The 18,759-nt window shown below is 45.3% G+C and overlaps 1 protein-coding gene across 2 annotated transcripts in view; it reads left to right on the forward strand.

The window, feature by feature from the left end:
• Positions 1-18,759, forward strand: part of B4GALT4 (beta-1,4-galactosyltransferase 4) — a 57,425-nt gene that overhangs the window by 16,360 nt on the left and 22,306 nt on the right. For both annotated transcript variants that reach the window (XM_053312507.1, XM_053312506.1), the window contains exons 2-3: positions 9,608-9,791; positions 16,899-17,371. In XM_053312507.1, the coding sequence (XP_053168482.1) occupies positions 17,101-17,371 (271 nt within the window). In that variant the 5' untranslated portion in view covers positions 9,608-9,791; positions 16,899-17,100. The remainder of the gene's footprint in view (positions 1-9,607; positions 9,792-16,898; positions 17,372-18,759) is intronic.

Genomic DNA, 18,759 nt, shown 5'->3' on the forward strand with positions numbered 1-18,759 from the left:
CTTTATATGCCTTTATCAGGGGGAATATAGCTTCTTACATTTATAAACTGCCTAACACCTAGATTTCAAGGCGGTGTACACACAAAAAATAATAAAATAAATAAAATATAGGAAATACAATACTTTAAAAGCATTTAAAAAATTTTCAAAAAACTTTTAACATAGTTTTGGAATTGGGATTGTTTTAATGAAAGGCGGTATACAAATTTAACAGTAAATAAATAAATTTAACAATAAATAGTTTTAGCAAAAGACCTGAGAAAACAGGTGTGTCTTTAAAAAAGAATAACTTAAGGCAGCCATAGGTGGAGAAGCTCTTGTACTGACAGGGAGCACATTCTAAAACCATGGGGCGGCCACAGAGAAGGCCTGGTTCTGTGTTGCCATCAAACGAGCTGGTGGCAGCCATAACTGAACCTACACATGTGATCTCAGTAAGTGGTAGGGCTCATGACAAAGAAGGCACTCTCTTAAAAATTCTTTAGGCATGGAAGAGCTAATTATTCAACCTATTCTGTGGCTGTGATGGAGGAGAAACTTTTTTTCTTCCACCATTGTATCCTCTCATTGTCATCCAGCAGAGCTTTTCCAGGTAGCACAAGGCTTTATGGAATTTAGCCCGGGGAGGATATGGTTGGATCCTCAGTAGTAGGGGTGTGCACGGAACCGCAGAGCTGCGGTCCGGCACTGGGGTGGGGGGTTCCATCAAGGGCGGGGGGGGGCTTTACTTACCCCTCCCGCGCTTTCCACACACTGCAGCTGTAATTATTCTAATAATCGCTCCTCCGTTGGCGGCTCCTCCGATGGCTCCTCCAGTTAAAAAAATGGCCGCCCCCTTGTAGTCCCGGCCCCCTGCTGCTGCCGCCCCCTTGAAACCCCCTCCCGCCCCCTTGAAGCCCCCTCCCGCCCCCTTAAATCTCGCCCCGGGCCCCGATCGATAACTTCAGAGGCGAGCGGCGGGGAGATATCCTCCCGCCCCCTTCCCTGCCGGGCTCAGGCTGCAAATGACTTTAGGAAGGCTTCTGCGTGCGCAGAAGCCTTCCTAAAGTCATTTGCAGCCTGAGCCCGGCAGGGAAGGGGGCGGGAGGATATCTCCCCGCCGCTCGCCTCTGAAGTTATCGATCGGGGCCCGGGGCGAGATTTAAGGGGGCGGGAGGGGGCTTCAAGGGGGCGGGAGGGGGTTTCAAGGGGGCGGCAGCAGCAGGGGGCCGGGACTACAAGGGGGCGGCCATTTTTTTAACTGGAGGAGCCATCGGAGGAGCCGCCAACGGAGGAGCGATTATTAGAATAATTACAGCTGCAGTGTGTGGAAAGCGCGGGAGGGGTAAGTAAAGCCCCCCCCCGCCCTTGATGGAACCCCCCAAACTCCCCACCCGAACCAAAACCACCCCGTGACCGGACCGGTCTGGAGGCCTTTAGAATGGCCTCCGAACCGATCCGTGCACATTCCTACTCAGTAGCATGCTGTGACGTCTTTATGTAATACTTTAAGGGCTAAGTCATTCCTATTCATCACGACTTGGACTCTGCAATTAACATAGTATCATTGTTGGAGGTGTCCAGAGTACTGCCTGGTCCATTTTTTTTGGATGCGTTTCAGCTGTTGGAACCTGAGGATATGGACAAGGTGTTGAGTTGAGTTCGGCCAGCCATGTTTATGGTTTGCCCCTTGAGGCTTAATAAATCTAGCAAGTAGGGATCTCCAGCAGGTTGTAAATGCCTCATTGAGAAAGGGAGTGGTTCTGAATAAGCTACTATTCAGTCACTGAATAGTAGAATTCAGTCAGAATTTTAACAACTATAGGTCTGGTGTCAATATCCCCTTCCTGGGCAAAGTTTTCGAGTGGTAGCTTATCAACTATAGACACTCTTGGATGAAACATTATCTAGATCCATTTCAGTTGGGCTTCAGGCCATATTTTGGAAATGAAATTATCTTGGTTGGCCTGTGACAGTAGGAGTGCAACCCTTTTTATTCTCTTGGATGTCTCAGCCGCTTTCTGTGCCATTGACCATGGTCTTCTTTTGCATAGGCTGGCTGAATTGGGTGTGGGAGACCCCACTAAGTGGTGGTTCTGTTCCTACCTGGCTGGTCGTTTCCAGAAGGTGGTGTTGGGAGACTACTGCTCAACTTCTTGGCAGTTGTGCTCTCGGGGTTCTGCAGGCCTCTATTCTTCCCCCCATGCTGTTTAACTTCTACATGAAACTGCTTGGAGAGGTCATCTGGAGATTTGGCTTGAGATGTCAGTATGCGGATTACACCCAGCTTTCTCTCTCTCCTTTTCTACAGATGCAGGTGATGTTGGAAATTCTCTGTGGTGAGAGAATCCCTTTTTCAATATAGCAGAGTGCACAGAGGCACAAACACAGCGGATTTAGTTATGCATGCATGTGTGCTAAGAGTAAAGTAACTTGGAGCCAATTGCTTGTTTCAAATCAATATAAAAGGTATTTATTAAGGAACTCCATTCTAGATAGGAAAGTGAGGATTTAGGATCTCTAATCTATCTATCTAAATGGATGCAGATGGATTCACCATCTTCTCTGCACATATGGTGCAGGGCAAGAGACTTGCCATGTTGCAAGGTCAACAGCCAGGTAGGAAGAGAGAGAAGGAGGAAGGAAGTTGAATCCCCTAAGATTAGCAATCTACATTTCAAAGGGATAGCATCAGAGCAGCAGGAAGTGATGACCAAATGTCTTTGACCTTCTAGCCCTCTGACTTACTAGTCTGTCCTCCACTGTCTGAGGCAAAGAGACAGCGCAAAGTCCTTTCCTTCCAACACCCCCTCTCGTTGTCTCGTGACTCAGTTCACAATATTCATTTTCTCTCTCAGCTTTTCAAAGCAGGGTCTTGGTAGTGGCTTAGTGAGTAAGTCTGCGAGCATTTCATTTGTCGGGCAGTAGAGCAACTTGATTAGTCCATCTTTCTGCAGACTTCTCACTACATGGTACTTCACATCAATATGTCTGGTACTCCTCTTTACATCTTCTTGTTTGGAGAGTTGAATGCAGCTTTGGTTGTCTTCATACACTGGTATGGGCTGTGGTACATCTGTACCTAGGTCCTTCAGTAGTTGACACAGCCATTGTATCTCGTGACAGCCCTGTGCAGCTGATACATATTCCGCTTCAGTGGTTGATGATGCTACTATGTCTTGTTTTCTGCTTGACCAGCTTATCGCTCCATCTCCATAGAAAATTATGTGACCACTGGTGGATTTCCTGTCTGTTATATCTCCACCCCAGTCTGCATCTACGTATGCTTCTAGTTTTGGTTCACTATTAGCTGGCAGCTTGAGCTTAAAGTGTGCAGTACCCTTTAGGTACCTAACAAGTCTTTTCATTGCATTCCAGTCCTTGACTGTTGGTGATGCAGTCTTTCTACAAAGTAAACCAACTGCTGTACTAATATCTGGCCTAGTGAGTGTACTAATGTATAAAAGCTTACCCAATGCTTCACGATATCTATGGTTGTCAGATAGTGGCTCAGTTTGATCTTCTTGCTTTATGTAGTTCACTTCCATTGGAGTTGGTGTAGGATTTGCATTTTCCAGTCTGAGCAAGTTTATCAAGTCTTTAATTTTCTGTTCTTGGTTGATCAGGAAACTTCCATCTTTCTCTCTTTGTACTTGAATGCCCAAGTAGTGTGCAATGTTGCCAAGTTGCTTGACTTCCACTTCTTTGTTCAGATGATCCATTATTTCCTTGCTGTCATCTGGATTTTCATAGGCAAAAATCAAATCATCAACATACGCCAAAATGTAAGTCCATTTCCCATCTCTGCATCTCGTGTACAGGCAGGGATCAGCTTCACTTCTTTTGAAGTTTGCTTGAAGCAGCATATCATTCAGTTTTATATTCCATGCTCTGGCAGCTTGTTTTAAACCATAAATGCTCTTTTGCAGTTTGCATACATAGTCCTCTTTGCCTTCCTGTAAGAAACCTGGTGGTTGTTGCATGTAAATGTCCTCTTCCAGTTCACCATGCAAGAATGCAGTTTTCACGTCTAGGTGCTCAACATGCATTCCTTTGCTAGCAGCAATACTTAACAGAGTCCTTACTGTGGTATGTTTAACCACTGGTGCAAAGGTTTCATCATAATCTTCTCCATATTTTTGTGAATATCCTTTTGCTACTAATCTGGCTTTGTAGCGCTGAATCTCACCATCAGCATCATGTTTGAGTTTGAAAACCCATTTGCAGCCAATAACTTTTCTTCCTTGTGGTAACTTAGTAAGAGTCCAGGTTTTGTTTTTCTGTAGAGCCTCAAGCTCTTCAATTGCAGCCTGTTTCCACTTCTGGGCTTCTGGTTGTGGTAGCTGGGATATTTCCTCCCATGATGAAGGTTCTGGTTGTTCCGCTGTTCTTGCGAGGTAGGACAGCCTCGGAGCTGGAACACCTCTGTTTGAGCGCGTTGATCGCCTCACCTCACCCTCTGTGGTCCCTTCTATCACCTCAGGTGCGTCTGGTGGATCGCTGGGGGTCTCTGTGTCAAGTGTGGTTGGATCTGGATCTGCTGTCTCCTCCTCCTCCTCAGTTCCTCTGAGATCAGGAAGCATAATCCAGTCATCAGGGTGCTTGGTCTGGTTGCTTGCTTCAGTGTAGGCCCCCTCTGAAGGTGTAGCTCTTTCATCCTCTTCAAAACACACTGCTCTGCTTATGGTTATCCTGTTGGTGTCAGGATCCAGAATTCTGTAGGCTTTGGATTGTGCTGCGTAGCCTACAAAAATCCCTTTTGTGGCCCTAGGCCCTAACTTAGTCCTTTTTTCCTTTGGGATGTATGAGTAAGCCGTGCTTCCAAAGACACGCAGGTGCGTCAGGGACGGCTTATGACCATGCCAAAGTTCATAAGGTGTTGTTTCAATAGGTTTTGTGTTCATTCTGTTGTGTATGTATGTAGCAGTCATGATGCCTTCTCCCCAGAATTTCTGTGGGAGGTGTGCGTCAGCAAGCATGCATCTTACCATGTCCAGTAGAGTTCTGTTCATTCTTTCTGCGATTCCATTTTGGGGCGGGCAGTAAGGCACCGTAGTTTGATGCACGATTCCATGTTCTCTCAAGAACTGCTGTGTAGCATTGGACATGTATTCTCCTCCATTGTCTGTGCGCAGGATCTTTGGCTTCGAGCCAAATTTGTTGCTTGCCATCGCCACATATTGTTTTAATTTCTCCAGCATCTCTGATTTTTCCTTCAGTAAATAAACACACGTGTATCTTGAGAAATCATCTGTTATAGTTAGAAAATATTTATGATTACCTATGGTTGCTGGTAGTGGTCCAGATATGTCACTGTGGATCAGATCCAAGGGTCCTTTCGTCTTCCTTTCACTCTGCTTTGGGAATGGCTTGTTTACTGCTTTGAACTCGAGACAAGAAACACAGTTAGTTACAGTGTCACATGGTACAAAATCAATGCCATTAGCTAATCCCTGTTCCTTCATGTTTTGAATTGATTCAAAACTTCTGTGTCCTAGTCTTCTGTGCCATAATTGTAAGCAGTTTCCATGCTGACACAACTTGGCTAGGTTCATTACATTAGGCTGGTATGCCTCAGGTCTGGACTGGGCTGGTCTTTCTCTGTCTGTAAATTGCTCTTCCACATGATAAAGACCTTGAAATTCCGAGCCCACAAGGCAAACTTTTCCATTCTGGGTAACAACACATTGTCCATTTTTAATATACAATTCACAGCCTTGTTGCTCTAGCTTGGATATTGAAATCAAGGAGCTTGAGAATTCAGGGATATACAAAACATCTCTCAGAAAAAATGGTTTAACAGATCCATCCAGCAATTTGCAATATAAAATTCCTTCGCCCTTTTTCTTTGCTTTAATTGTAGTATTATTGCCCAAATAAACGGTCTCTTCAGGAATATCAAACAGTTCAGTATAGAAACTTAGATTTTTAGAAATATGGACAGATGACCCAGAATCTAAAATCAGCTTTTCATTATTTTTCATTAAATTAACACTATTGTTCTTGTTGAAATGTCTGTCTGTATACTTGGAATCTCTATTTTCATTCTCCTTTGTTTGACTGATATTCCCAGACCTCCTGGTCTGATTCTTGGGACAATGCGCCACCCGGTGGCCAACTTCATTACATAGGAAACACCTGAAGGCTTTGTTTCCAGCTGACCTCATTTCAGCACTGGCGGTCATGTGACCTCTCTCTCTGGGCTGAGTTTCTCTGGTGTAATCGGCTCTCTTTGTATGCAAATGTGAGGTGCCCATGCGGTTCCCTCTTGTAGCATTTCCTCCAGCATTCCCTCCCCATCTCGGGTTACGTCTGGAATGATCAATTGTTGCTTTAAGAGCAAAGTTGCTAGCCAGTTCACTTTCATAGCGTGAGTTTAAAAGGTTTCTTCGGTTAGCCTCCGAAGACAATGTTTCTACAGCCTTTTCAAAGTTTAGATTGGTGTGGGTTTCCAATTGCCCAATTATAGTGCTATAGGAAGCAGGCAAGCTCAAGAACAGAGTCTCCAGCTTTTGACTCTCTGTAAATTCCTCTCCTGCTTGTCTAAATTGGAAAAAGAAATCTTCCAAAGTCCCAATAAAAGTAGAGAAACAGTCCCCATCTTTATATTGGAGATCTTGCAATTTTCGGCGTAAATTAAACGTGTATGCCCATCCTTTCCTCATATGCATAGAATCTAGCTTGTTTAGCATCTCCTTTGAGGTTCCAAGATCACAAATAGCATAAAGGAAAGTTTTACTCACGGAAGCTGCAATCATCGCTTGTGATTTTCGGTCCTTAATTAGCCAGAGTTCCTTCTCCTTTTTTTCAGCATCCGAGGTTCCATCTGGCGGCGGGTCTCCCTCAGTAACTTGGTGGAGTCCCTCTGCTTTCAGTGCAATCCTCAGTCGAGTCTTCCATTCCAAGTAATTATCCGCTTCCAGGATGGTAAGCCTGAGTTTTCCCTCCAGGTATGCAGCCATGCTCACCGGCTCCAAAAGGCAGTTGCTGTAGATTAGCAATTCAAAGTGTCCACGCTAGATCTCAATGGATCTCCTGGAACAAACCTAACTCTCTAGTTGCGGCACACGCAGCTCAAAATACTGCTCCCATAACTTGCTGGAGCCCATAACCTGTTGGAAATTCTCTGTGGTGAGAGAATCCCTTTTTCAATATAGCAGAGTGCACAGAGGCACAAACACAGCGGATTTAGTTATGCATGCATGTGTGCTAAGAGTAAAGTAACTTGGAGCCAATTGCTTGTTTCAAATCAATATAAAAGGTATTTATTAAGGAACTCCATTCTAGATAGGAAAGTGAGGATTTAGGATCTCTAATCTATCTATCTAAATGGATGCAGATGGATTCACCATCTTCTCTGCACATATGGTGCAGGGCAAGAGACTTGCCATGTTGCAAGGTCAACAGCCAGGTAGGAAGAGAGAGAAGGAGGAAGGAAGTTGAATCCCCTAAGATTAGCAATCTACATTTCAAAGGGATAGCATCAGAGCAGCAGGAAGTGATGACCAAATGTCTTTGACCTTCTAGCCCTCTGACTTACTAGTCTGTCCTCCACTGTCTGAGGCAAAGAGACAGCGCAAAGTCCTTTCCTTCCAACAGGTGAGACAGTGACTGTCTTGGATCAGTGCTGGCGTGTAGTAATGGACTGGATGAGGGAGAATAAACTGAAACTCAATCTAGACAAGAAGGAAGTACTGTTGACTGGTGGTTTGTCCACCCAAGTGAGCCATGTTCAGCTTCTTCTTGACAGCACTAAAGGATCAGGTTCACAATCATTGATCCAGCATTCACTAGAGACTCAAGTGGCCAAGCACCTTTTATCAGTTTTGGCTGATATACCAGCTGCAACCTTACCTGGATGTAGATCACTTGGCCACTGTTACTCATGCTCTGGATTACTGACATGATCCAGTCACAAACTGGGACTGGATGTTTTGTTCATTGTGCCAGTGATTTATCAGTTGTGCTGGCTCTCGGTCAGTTCCTGGGCCCAATTTAAAGTACTGGTTTTAACCTTTAAAGCACTAAAGGGCCTTAGTGCCTTCACTGGGCCTTCTCCATTTCTGCCCTGAGGCTTTGGAATGCACTCCCTAGTTAAATAAGAGCCTCCCCATCTCTGACAACTTTTAAAAAGTCTTTAAAGACGCATCTGTTCACCCAGGCTTTTAACTGATATTGTTTTGATTGTTTTAATGTTGTTTTTAGAATATTGTTTTAAAACGTTTTAAATTGTGTTTTAAATTTCTTGCTTTTAAATTTTTTGGTTTTGTTCTTAATTAATGTTTTACTTTTTTAATCTTGTAAACCTCCCAGAGATGTAAGTTTTGAGTGGTCTAAAAATATGATAAATTGCAACCGGGTTGCCTGAAAGAACACCTTATCCCAGATGTCCCTACCCAGATCGTAAGATCCTCTGCAGAGGCCCTGCTCTCCGTGCTCTGCCAAATGAGCTGAAGCACGTGGTCACTCAGGAGTGGCCCTTTTCAGGGGTACACCCCATTTGTGGAATACTCTCCCCAGTGAGGTCATCACTGTGTTCTTTTAGATGTCTGTTAAAGATCTTTTTGTTTTCCCAGACTTAAAAAAAAATTTTTTGGTGTTTAGTTATATTTTATTGTAGCTTTTATTCTTGTTTTGTTGTCTGTGAGCCACCCAGAAAACAGTTGTTATGGGGTGGGTATATAAAATTGTTGATGTTGTTATTATTTATGGCTGTCTGGTATCTTTTGCAGTAAAGACTGATGCAAAGAATTCATTTAGATTTGCTTCAATCTCCCTATTCTTCTTCGGTGATCTTTTCATACTTTCGTTATCCAGTTGTTCAATTACCTTCTTAGCTGGCTTCCTGTTTCTGATGTGTTTGTATACACATTTTTATTTTCTGTCAGTGTTTTTAGCAATATTCTTATTATTTCTCTCTTTCTTTTTGCTTATCTCATGGCAACATACAGTTGTGCTAGAGTTTGCTCCTTTTTGTTCTTATTTGGGAAGGCTTTCACTTCTAAAAGGAAGCCCCCTTGCTTTTTTAATAGCTTCTCTGACACTTCTCTTTAACCATGCTGGCATCCTCTTGGTCTTCTTAGTGGCACACATTCTAGCTGGGCAGCTGTTATTTCAGGCATCCTGAAGAAATGTGATCCTCTTCTTTCCTCTTGACTCTTATTTCTGAGGAGTGCCCTCTTATGAAATCAGATGCGTACATGTTGGTCTTTCTGGGAAACCATCTGTTTGCATAAATGAATATAATAGCACTGTAATTACTGTTCCTAGTAGCTGAACCTCTGCAATATACGGTAGGCATTCTGTTTGTAATGTGTAGCTTGCAAACAAAGCAGATTGTGGAGGGTGGGTTGTGTGCCTTGAAGAATTTCCAGAAGAACAGAATTTCCTGAACGACAGGAATAACCTTGAGGTACTTCTGTGTTTAGCAAAGAATTCCATCAGAACTTACTTGGCTAGACATCTGTGAGTATTTCCCTGCCCAAGCTTCCTGAGTTCCCCTGATATAGCTTCTTCCATCTCTTGACAGAAAGAAAGGAAAAGGGGTGGGGGGAACTTAAGTAGAGAAGAAGGGTTGAGGGAGTGGCTTCTAATAGGAAAAGGCTGAAACTGTTGACTTTTCTTTCAGTGGTCCCTGCAGTTTTGAGCGGACTCCTCCTCCTCCTCCTGCTGAATCTGTACGAGGCAACAGAGAGTTCTTTATGGTGTGGGATTTCAGGACTGAAAAGTGCTCTGCTACTTGGCACAGGAGCTGTCTTAGCTGTGATAACAAAACAGCTTCACCGCAGGAAGGAGAGCAGCGGCAGGATCAAGTAAGTCTAATACACTCCCTTTCTCTTGGCTCTAAAAATAAGAAAACAGCAGTGGATGCTGAGGCACATCTTTGATACAAGGGCATCTTCTTTGCTGCAGGCTAAATGGACGTGCAACAGAATTCTCATTAGGAGACAGCCGAAAGGCTTTCGTTGTAATGAGTACGTGTGATGGCTAAAGCCGTAGTATGAATATTGAGAGCCCCAGAGCTGCTTTCTGGGTGTTTAAACCAAGTCAGGAAAAGTATTGACTGAAAGCATTCTTAAAAACCTGGCCTTAGTTAATCTGAACCTGAAATTGCTGACCTGCCTTTTTAATCTTGCTTTTTAGATTAACTTCTTTTTTTAAAAAAAATCATGGCGCTCACAAGAATAAAGTTCTTACAATGGTCTGACTCAGTGTAAGGCAGGTTCCTATGTTCGCATGCCAGGCATATAGACTGTGCTTTCTTGGACTTTTCTGTGTTTCTTCTAAAGTACTTATTCCATATCTCATTACCTATGGACGCCATGTGTCTTTCATCATGGGGTCAGTCTTAACATATTATCGATGACGGTTTCAGCAAGGGACAGGTTGCTTTTGAAGGGGGGGTGTCCCAGTATGTTGTTCACAGAAATCTAAGCCACATTGGAGCTGATGAAGCAGTATCTGATGCAGATAATCTACTACTTTATGCATTTCCTTTTCCAGTGCACCTTGTGCAGCATGCATCTCCATGGGTCTCCTGCTTCTGCTATTTAAAAATTATTTACAGATTTCTGAATGCTTGACCCACGCTGCGTCTTAATGGGCCATTTGTTTTCAGTGGAGCGAAAAGTTGGCCATTTACATTCAATAGCCTGTATCAAAAGTAAGCTAGTAAATATGCTTGAAGTCCTCCTACATGTAGCTATTTCTTTGTATATTAAGATACCACCATCATATAGAATTGAGAATAAATAACTGCACCCTTCAAAACTGCAACCCATAGCTAATATGGGTAAAGGGAACCCTTCAGTTATCCTACAATTAAGATGGGGGGGGGAAAGAAAATCAATACCAAATATTGGGATGGAGAGAAGAGGCACAGTATATTTGGGGGACGACTCTTGTCCCACACCTCTGATTTTTGAAGGAGCAGTAACCGTATCTTTCACGTTAGCACCCCCATTTTAAGCATATTTTCTCTGAAGGGAAGTAAACTGAAGTAAAGGACATGTCCAAGCTGATCTACATAAGTTTAATCTGCCAATTCTGAAGCAGTTCTGCAGGATGGTGAGCAACTGTCTCAAGACCGAGAGCTTTAGAGAATCCCCTTTCTCTTGCCAATATGGCAGTCTTTTAGTTGCTCATTGCCCATTCTGCTTCTCAAATAGATTTTAATTTGCTGCCGGCATGAAAGTGCAGCATTTTCCTTCCAGTAACCAGAGGGACCGAGCAGTGAGGGGCAAGCTTTGTTGTCTGGGGTGGGGTGCTTCCCCCCCCCCTCTCTCTCTCTCTCTCTCTGTCTCATGCGCTTTGTATACTATTCTGAGACTTCACTTCCACAGTGCTGATCCTGGAGTGCTCTACAGTGTTATTGCCATATACTGTATGTGAGATGAAATATACAGTATATAAGTGTTATGAAAGATAAACACAGATTTACATTTCCCTTAGCCTGGTTTCTGCTGGTTGTGAGAATCGCCTCACTGTTTCACTGAAAAGCTTGCTATGCTGGTGGGGAGAGCCCAGCCTTTCAATGAACTCCATGAACTGACTGAGGAGGGATGGGAGAGGGTCTCCCAGGCAGTGGTCCCGCCCCCTGTGCCTGATGTCAGATGCAAGGGGGTGGGGCTAATGCCAAGGGCTGGGCCCGACAGGGCTTCCCTTCCCCAGCCAGCATCTGATATGGAGTAGAGCAGATGGAAACACATGACAGCTGATCAAAAAGGCAGAGTGACAGTAAGGGAGATAGCATACGCCAGTGCCAGGTAAGAGACTTGGTGTATAGGTGTTTATATACCAATTCTGGAAGCCTTCAAGCCAAGATGGGCGAACTGGTGTGCTCGGTTGCTAATGAAAACATAGGTATAGTAGGCACAACAGAAACGTGGTGGAATTATGAGAACCAGTGGGACACTGTTGTTCCTGGATACAAGCTCTACAAAAGGGACAGGGAGTGGGGAGGATGGGGGAGGGGGTGGAATAGCACTCAATATTAAAGAAGGCATAGAATCCAACAATCTAGAAAACCTAGGAGGACCGGAGTCCTCCACATAATCATTGTGGGTGACAATACGAGGACAGAAAGGAAATGTTTTACTAGGGACACGCTATTGCTCTCTGGATCAAAATGCTGAGAGTGGCCTGGAGTTGGAAACAGCGGCGGAGCGGGACCGCCGGCAGCCTGTGTGCGGCCGTGGTGGCCACCCCACTAACCCAGCCCCCTGCATCTGACATCAGACGTGGGGCTAGCCACGCCCCACGCATCTGACGTCAGACGTGGGGGGTGGGGTCTAGCTCAGGCTCCGTTCAGGAGTTGGCGTTTAACTCCCAAAGGGGCCACATGGTCCCTTCAGGAGTTAAAACTAAGGCTCCCACTGCTTTCGCAGCGGCAGCCTTTTGCAGTCAAAAGCAGCTCTTCCCTGCCTTAGCGATGCTTATATGCGAGTGGAGCATTGTCAAGGAAGTCCAACACGGATGCGTTGGATTTCAGAAGAGAAAACTTCTCAAAAATGAGGGGACTGGTAAAAAGGAAGCTGAAAGAGAAGGTCAGGAGGGTCAAATAGTTCCAGAAAGCATGGAACTTATTCAAAACCACAACAATAGAAGCACATTCGGAATGTTTTCCAAGAAGGAGGAAAGGTACCACCAAGTTCAGGAGGATGCCAGCATGGCTAACAAGTAGAGTCAGGGAAGCTATAAAAGGAAAAATTTCCTTCAGAAAATGGAAGTCCTGCCCAAATGAAGAGCACAGAAAGGAGCATAAACTCTGGCAAAAGAAATGCAAGGAGACAATAAGGGATGCAAAAAGAGAGTTTGAGGAGCATATAGCTAGAAGTGCCAAGGGGGATAACATAAACTTCTTTAAATATATCAGAAGCAGATAACTTGCCAGGGAGGCGGTTGGACCCTTAGATGATGTGGGTGTGAAAGGGATTATTAAGGAGGATGCGGAAAATTCAGAGAAGCTGGATGAGTTCTTTGCATCTGTCTTCACGGCAGAGTATAAAAGCATACTTAAGGACAAAATTGTTAAGCATATAGGAGAACAGGTCTTGCTGAAGGCGAACCAGCATGGCTTCTGCAAGGGCAAGTCTTGCATCTCTAACCTTTTGAAGTTCTTTGACAATGTCGACAGGCATGTGGTGGATAAAGGTGTTCCGGTTGACGTAGTTTACTTGGACTTCCAAAAAGCATTTGACAAAGTTCCCCACCAAAGACTCTTGCGTAAACCTAGCAGTCATGGGATAAGTGGACAGGTTCAGGTGTGGATTGGTAACTGGTTGACGGACAGGATACATGGTAGGACTAAATGGACAGTTCTCTCAATGGAGTGAAGTAAGAAGTGGGGTCCCCCAAAGTGACTACAAGGAGACATGATAGACATGTGCAAAGGTTTGCATGGAGTAGAGAGAGTGGACAGAGAGAAATTTTTCTCCCTCTTGCATAACACTAGGACCAGGGGTTATCCCATGAAATAGATTGACAAGAAATTTGAGACAGACAAAAGGAAGTACTTTTTCACACAGCACGTAATTAATCAATGGAATTCTCTGCCATGGGAAGTGGTGATGGCTACTAGCTTGGTTGGATTTAAAAGGGGATTAGACAAATTCACAGAGAACAGGTCTATCAATGGCTACTAGTTTAGTGGCTATAGGCCATCTCTAGCCTCAAATGTAAGATGCCTCTAAATACCAGTTGCAGGGGAGCAACAGCAAGGGAGAGAGCATGCCCTTACCTCTTGCCTGTGGGCTTCTTAGAGGCCCACTTCTTAGATTGGTAGTAGGTGGACCACGGTGTGAAACAAAGTGCTGGATTGGATGGGCTTTCAACCTCATCCAGCAGGGCTGTTCTTATGAAGGAGGTTACAGGAGTTAGTCCATTTTGAGTCCCCTGTATCCTCTGATGATTGGAGTCTGGCTCTTAACTGGGTGCTTGCCAGTGAGGAGGAGAGCTGATCTTGGGGAAGCAAGCATGAATTGTCCCCTTTGCTAAGCAGAGTGCACCTTGGTTTGCATTTGGATGTGAGTGAATTCACTGTGAACTCAGTGAATTCTTCCAGACCTTCCTGTCTGTTACTAAGAGCTGCCAAGAACACTGCTGGTTCTCCAGCTTCAACACATTCACCCTTTAGGTTCCACACAACCCCCATGAACAATATCTCCTTTTCAGAACACTCAAACCAATCTCAACCCTCAGCCCCAAACACCTCTTACTCTCATACAACTAAATCCAACTCTCTCTTCTCTGTGTCTGTCTCCACTGCCTTTATTTTAAATCCACCCCCCTCTGAACTTTCTGTGCCTGGTTACTAGGGTGAGCAGCACCAAGGTGCAGCCCAGAAGGTGACTGAAGGCACATTGCGGGGGTAAGCAGTCTGTTTCATCTGGCCTTCCCCCACCCTCTATTGGATGAGCGAGAGGGATTTTTGGCAACAGCTCCTGTGTGCTTCTCCCTTGTGCAGGCTGTTACCTGTTCACTGGTGTGTTAGATCACTTTAATTGTGCTGTAATTTCTTGCACTTGGGAGGGCTGGCCTGATTGGTAGTAGGTGAGAGCTACACCGGTCAGGCTTTTGAACTTCTGGCCCTTATAAGGGCGAGCAGCACTGGTGGCTGTGCCTTGAAGCTGGCTGCCAAAGGGGGCCGGCCTTTGGTGGCGGGTCAAAGGGCTGGGGCCAACCTATTGTCTTGGACTGCTGGAAGGAAGCAGTCACTTCATTGTTGCCTAGTATTTAGGCCTGATACAGGTATGTGTCTTGGGTTGAACAGAGATGGGGAGGTGGGGGGCGACCTGGGGCAGCTATACCAGTGGTGGTGGGGATAAGTGAAGATATGGCATTAGTAGGCTAGCTGCCTGTTACAGGGTAAGGGAATTCAGAAATTTAATTGCTCTTGCCCCTTCCAGCAGGCCTACAATTTCTTTGACCTTGGAGAGCAATGCCAACCACCTACAGCACCTCACCTTTATTACTCTGTAATGCCAGATTGGCTAAAAATAAATCTAAGTTAGTCCATGACTTGATTATGGATGAAGAAGCTGACTTAGTATGTATTACAGAGACCTGGTTGGGCGAGGCTAGTGGTCCAGTTTGGACCCAGCTTCTCCCAGAGGGTTACTCCATGGTGGAGCAGGTGGGAGGATGTGGGTAGGGAGGTGGGTGGCTGTGGTCTATAAGATTACCATCTCCCTTACCTGTCAGGGATTTGGCCTATATTGAATGTGTGTACCTAAGTCTAGGGGCCAGGGATAGACTGGGACTTCTGCTAGTGTACCAATCACCCTGCTGCCCAGCGGGGTCTCTAATTGAGCAGATGGATGTGGATGCTGAGTTGGTACTGGAGTGGCCCAAGTTGCTGGCCGTGGGGGGTGAGGGGGAGACTTCATTTTGGGACTGGGTTGTCAGGAGTGGCTCAAGAGTTCAAAGCAGCCATGATGACTGTGGGCCTATCCCAGTTGGTCTCTGGACCTACATATTATGTTGGTCACATGTTTGATTTGGTCTTTTGCTCTGATCTGGGTGGTGTTCCGTGGGTGGGGGCTCCTTTCAACTCCCCATTGTCATGGATGGATCACCATCTGGTTAAGGTAGAACTTGCAGCCATGACCCACCTCTGCAGGGGTGGAGGACCAATTAGATTAGTCTGCCTGAGGAGGTTATTGGATCCAATAGAATTCCAAGAAGCCTTGGAAGAGCACAAGTGGAGGAAGACTCGGTGTGAGTCTGATCGGGCCACAACACAGAGCACATTTGAAGACGTGTCCTCTGGCAGTGCAGGCGGCAAAGAAGTGGTTCTTTTCTGCCTGCATTGCTTCTGCTAATTCATGTCCAGCTTTGCTGTCTAGAGTTGTGAGGGGGCTAGTATGTATCCTCCACCCCTTGAATTTAAACTTGGAACCATTGGTCACTCACTGTGGCATTTTTAATGACATTCACAATCATTGTCATTCACAATCTAAAAACCTGTCTTAAATGACCTTAAAGCAGTGTTGCATATGCTGGTAATCTCCAGGCTTGACTCTGTAGTGCACTCTACATGAGGCTGCTTTTTGTATGTAGTCCAGAAACTACAGTTGGTACAGAATGCAGCAGCCAGACTGGTCTCTGGGACATCTTGAAGGGACCGTATAACATCCATTTAAAAAGGTCTGCCCTGGCTGCCGATATGTTTCCAAGAAATACAAAGTGCTGGTTATTGCCTATAAAGCCCTCAACGGCTTGGGTTCAGGGTACTTAAGAGAGCGCCGCCTTTGTCATGAACCCAATTGCCTATTAAGATCATCTGGAGAGGTCTAGATAGGGTTGCCACCGGCTCATTTGGTGGCAACTCGGGCCTTGGCCTTCTCTGTGGCTGCCCCAGGGCTTTGAAATATGTTCCCTGTTGAAATAAGGACATCTCCATCTGTGTTTGCTTTTAGGAAGACCCTCAAGACAGACACGTTTTCTCAGGCTTTTAACTGAAATTAATTTTAAACTGATGATTTTTATCCTGTGAAATAGTTCTAATTTTTTATTCTGTGAAATTGTTTTGTTTTTACTGTTCTATATTTGTTGTTTAAATTGTGAGCACTGCCTAGAGATACACATAGCTTGTGCTGTCGAATTGGTGTCAACTCCTGGCGATCACAGAGCCATGTGGTTTTCTTGGTAGAATACAGGAGTGGTTTACCATTGTCACTCCAGTGCAGTATGAGATGATGCCTTTCAGCATCTTCTTATATCACTGCTGCCCAATATAGGAGTTTCCCATATTCTGGGAAACACACCAGTGGAGATTCGAACCAAACACCTCCTACTCTCTAGGCAGGTTTCTTCTCTGCTGCGCCATTAGGTGGCTAGAGATACGCATACCAGGCAGTTTCTAAATAAATCATGTCTATCTATCTGTCTCTCTCGCTCTCTCCCCCTGCTCTAAACAGGTTGGCCCTTGTAATGTCTGCCATCCACTCTTCTTTGAGCTAGGAAGCCATGACTTCAAAAGCCAGGGGAGACGTGTCAGAATGCAGCATCACAGAACTCCTTCTTGCACTTTGATGGTCCTGCTCTCCTCCTTGAAGTGTGCTGTGGCAGGGATCCATCAGGGACAGTGTCGAGGGAGAAGTTCATAAGCCAGGAAGGGCCATGGGCCTGAGCTTTGCCAGCCTTCATGTCTCCTACAAGTTCAAGCTGCTGATGCTCTTCACCTTGTGCGTTCTATTGGTGGGCTGGATCACCTCCACTTACCTGTTGGATGTTGTGCATGAAAATCCAAGAGCAAAAGACATGGTGGCAAGCTTCAGGAAACCAGCAGCTACCACAGAGGAGCAAAATGAAAATCCAAAAACGTCAGCTGTGCCGACTGTGTCCTTACCTGCCGTGAATCCCACCTGTCCCCCTGTGTCTCCCTACCTGCGTAAGTGACTCAGGTTTTCTCATCTCTAAAGAGAGATCTCACTTGGCTTTAAGACTTCAAGGCTAAGATGCCCAAGCAGGTCAACTTCTGTATGCTCAAGTGGAATCTGTCTTCTGCAAATGGATAAAATCCCATATAGGATGTGAAAATTACATGCTATAAATTACTTGCCAGAGACGCAAGTTTAGGGTGGTATAGAAATAAGTTAAATAAATAAAACTATCCTTTCTCTTCTTCATGCTGTATGCCTGTATCTGGATGAAGGTCTTTTAACATCATTGGAAAGTATGATTTCTATGTACCTGTGCTATGGCTGGATCTTACAGCTTTCCGGTAATGGGTGGATGTTGGGAAGCTTCCACATCTGTACTGACATGGGTACTTCCTCCATGATTTGGCCATTGCACATGATTCCATTATTCAGATGCTGCTAGAGTGGGATCCAGCAGCTATGGAACAGCAGTTCCTGTCCCATACCAGCCAATCTATGGACCTGGCTTTAATGAATAATTCTTGCCCTTGCTTCAGACACTTCCTTGCTTTCCTGCCTTTGCAGCACTCCAGTTTGGATTTTACAGTTGTCAGTTTTCAGTCTTGGCATTACATTTGTGCCATGTTGTTAAGACTATGCTGCAGATCAGGATGTGTCGGAGAACCTCTGAATTGGATTGGGAGGCTGGAAGGGTTAGACAATTGGTCATGTTGAGGAGGGTGGGAGAGGACATGGCCTGCCATTACCTTCTTCTAGGTAGGGGCCAGGGCCTTTCCTGAGGCAGGCGATCTGGGTGCTGGGAGTCCTGGGAGGGATATGGACCCTGGATAGCTCTGAGGAAAGCATGGGGGTCAGGACCTTGGACAGCTTTGAGCAAGAACAAGGGAGCTGGGGACAGCAGAGTAGACTGGATGTTGCTCCAGCGAGCGTATGAAGCTGAATATAGGTTTTTATAGCTGCTGCCTAGATAGAGCCATTAGGGCCTGCTTCTTCCCTGAGGAACTAAGTGTTGGTCCTTGTCTGCTTTTGGAGGTGCTGACTCTGGCAGTGTAGGAGGGCCTCTACTTTGGCTGGCAGATCTTTGAGGAACTCCTCTGAATCAGAGAATGAAGGCAGGACCATTTCCTTGGATTGCAGTGGGAGTGCTTGGCCTGGTTCCCTTGGCACAGGGGATTCTGTTGGAGTTGTGTTGTGGGGTCTTCCCAGCCTCTCTCATTTGCGGAGTGGACTGCCTTGTCCTCTGGTGGAGGGGTTGGTTCCACATCTGGGGTCTGCATCCCCCTCCTTTCCATCCCACAAAATGTTTGTATTGTGCCAAGATATTTAGCATAACTAGCTCTTAAAGCTTGTAGTAGCTACGTTTTTGTATAGTTCACAGAAACAAGGTTGAATATAT

Source organism: Hemicordylus capensis, chromosome 3 (assembly GCF_027244095.1).
Source record: "Hemicordylus capensis ecotype Gifberg chromosome 3, rHemCap1.1.pri, whole genome shotgun sequence".
In the NCBI taxonomy this organism is placed as follows: Eukaryota; Metazoa; Chordata; class Lepidosauria; order Squamata; family Cordylidae; genus Hemicordylus; species Hemicordylus capensis.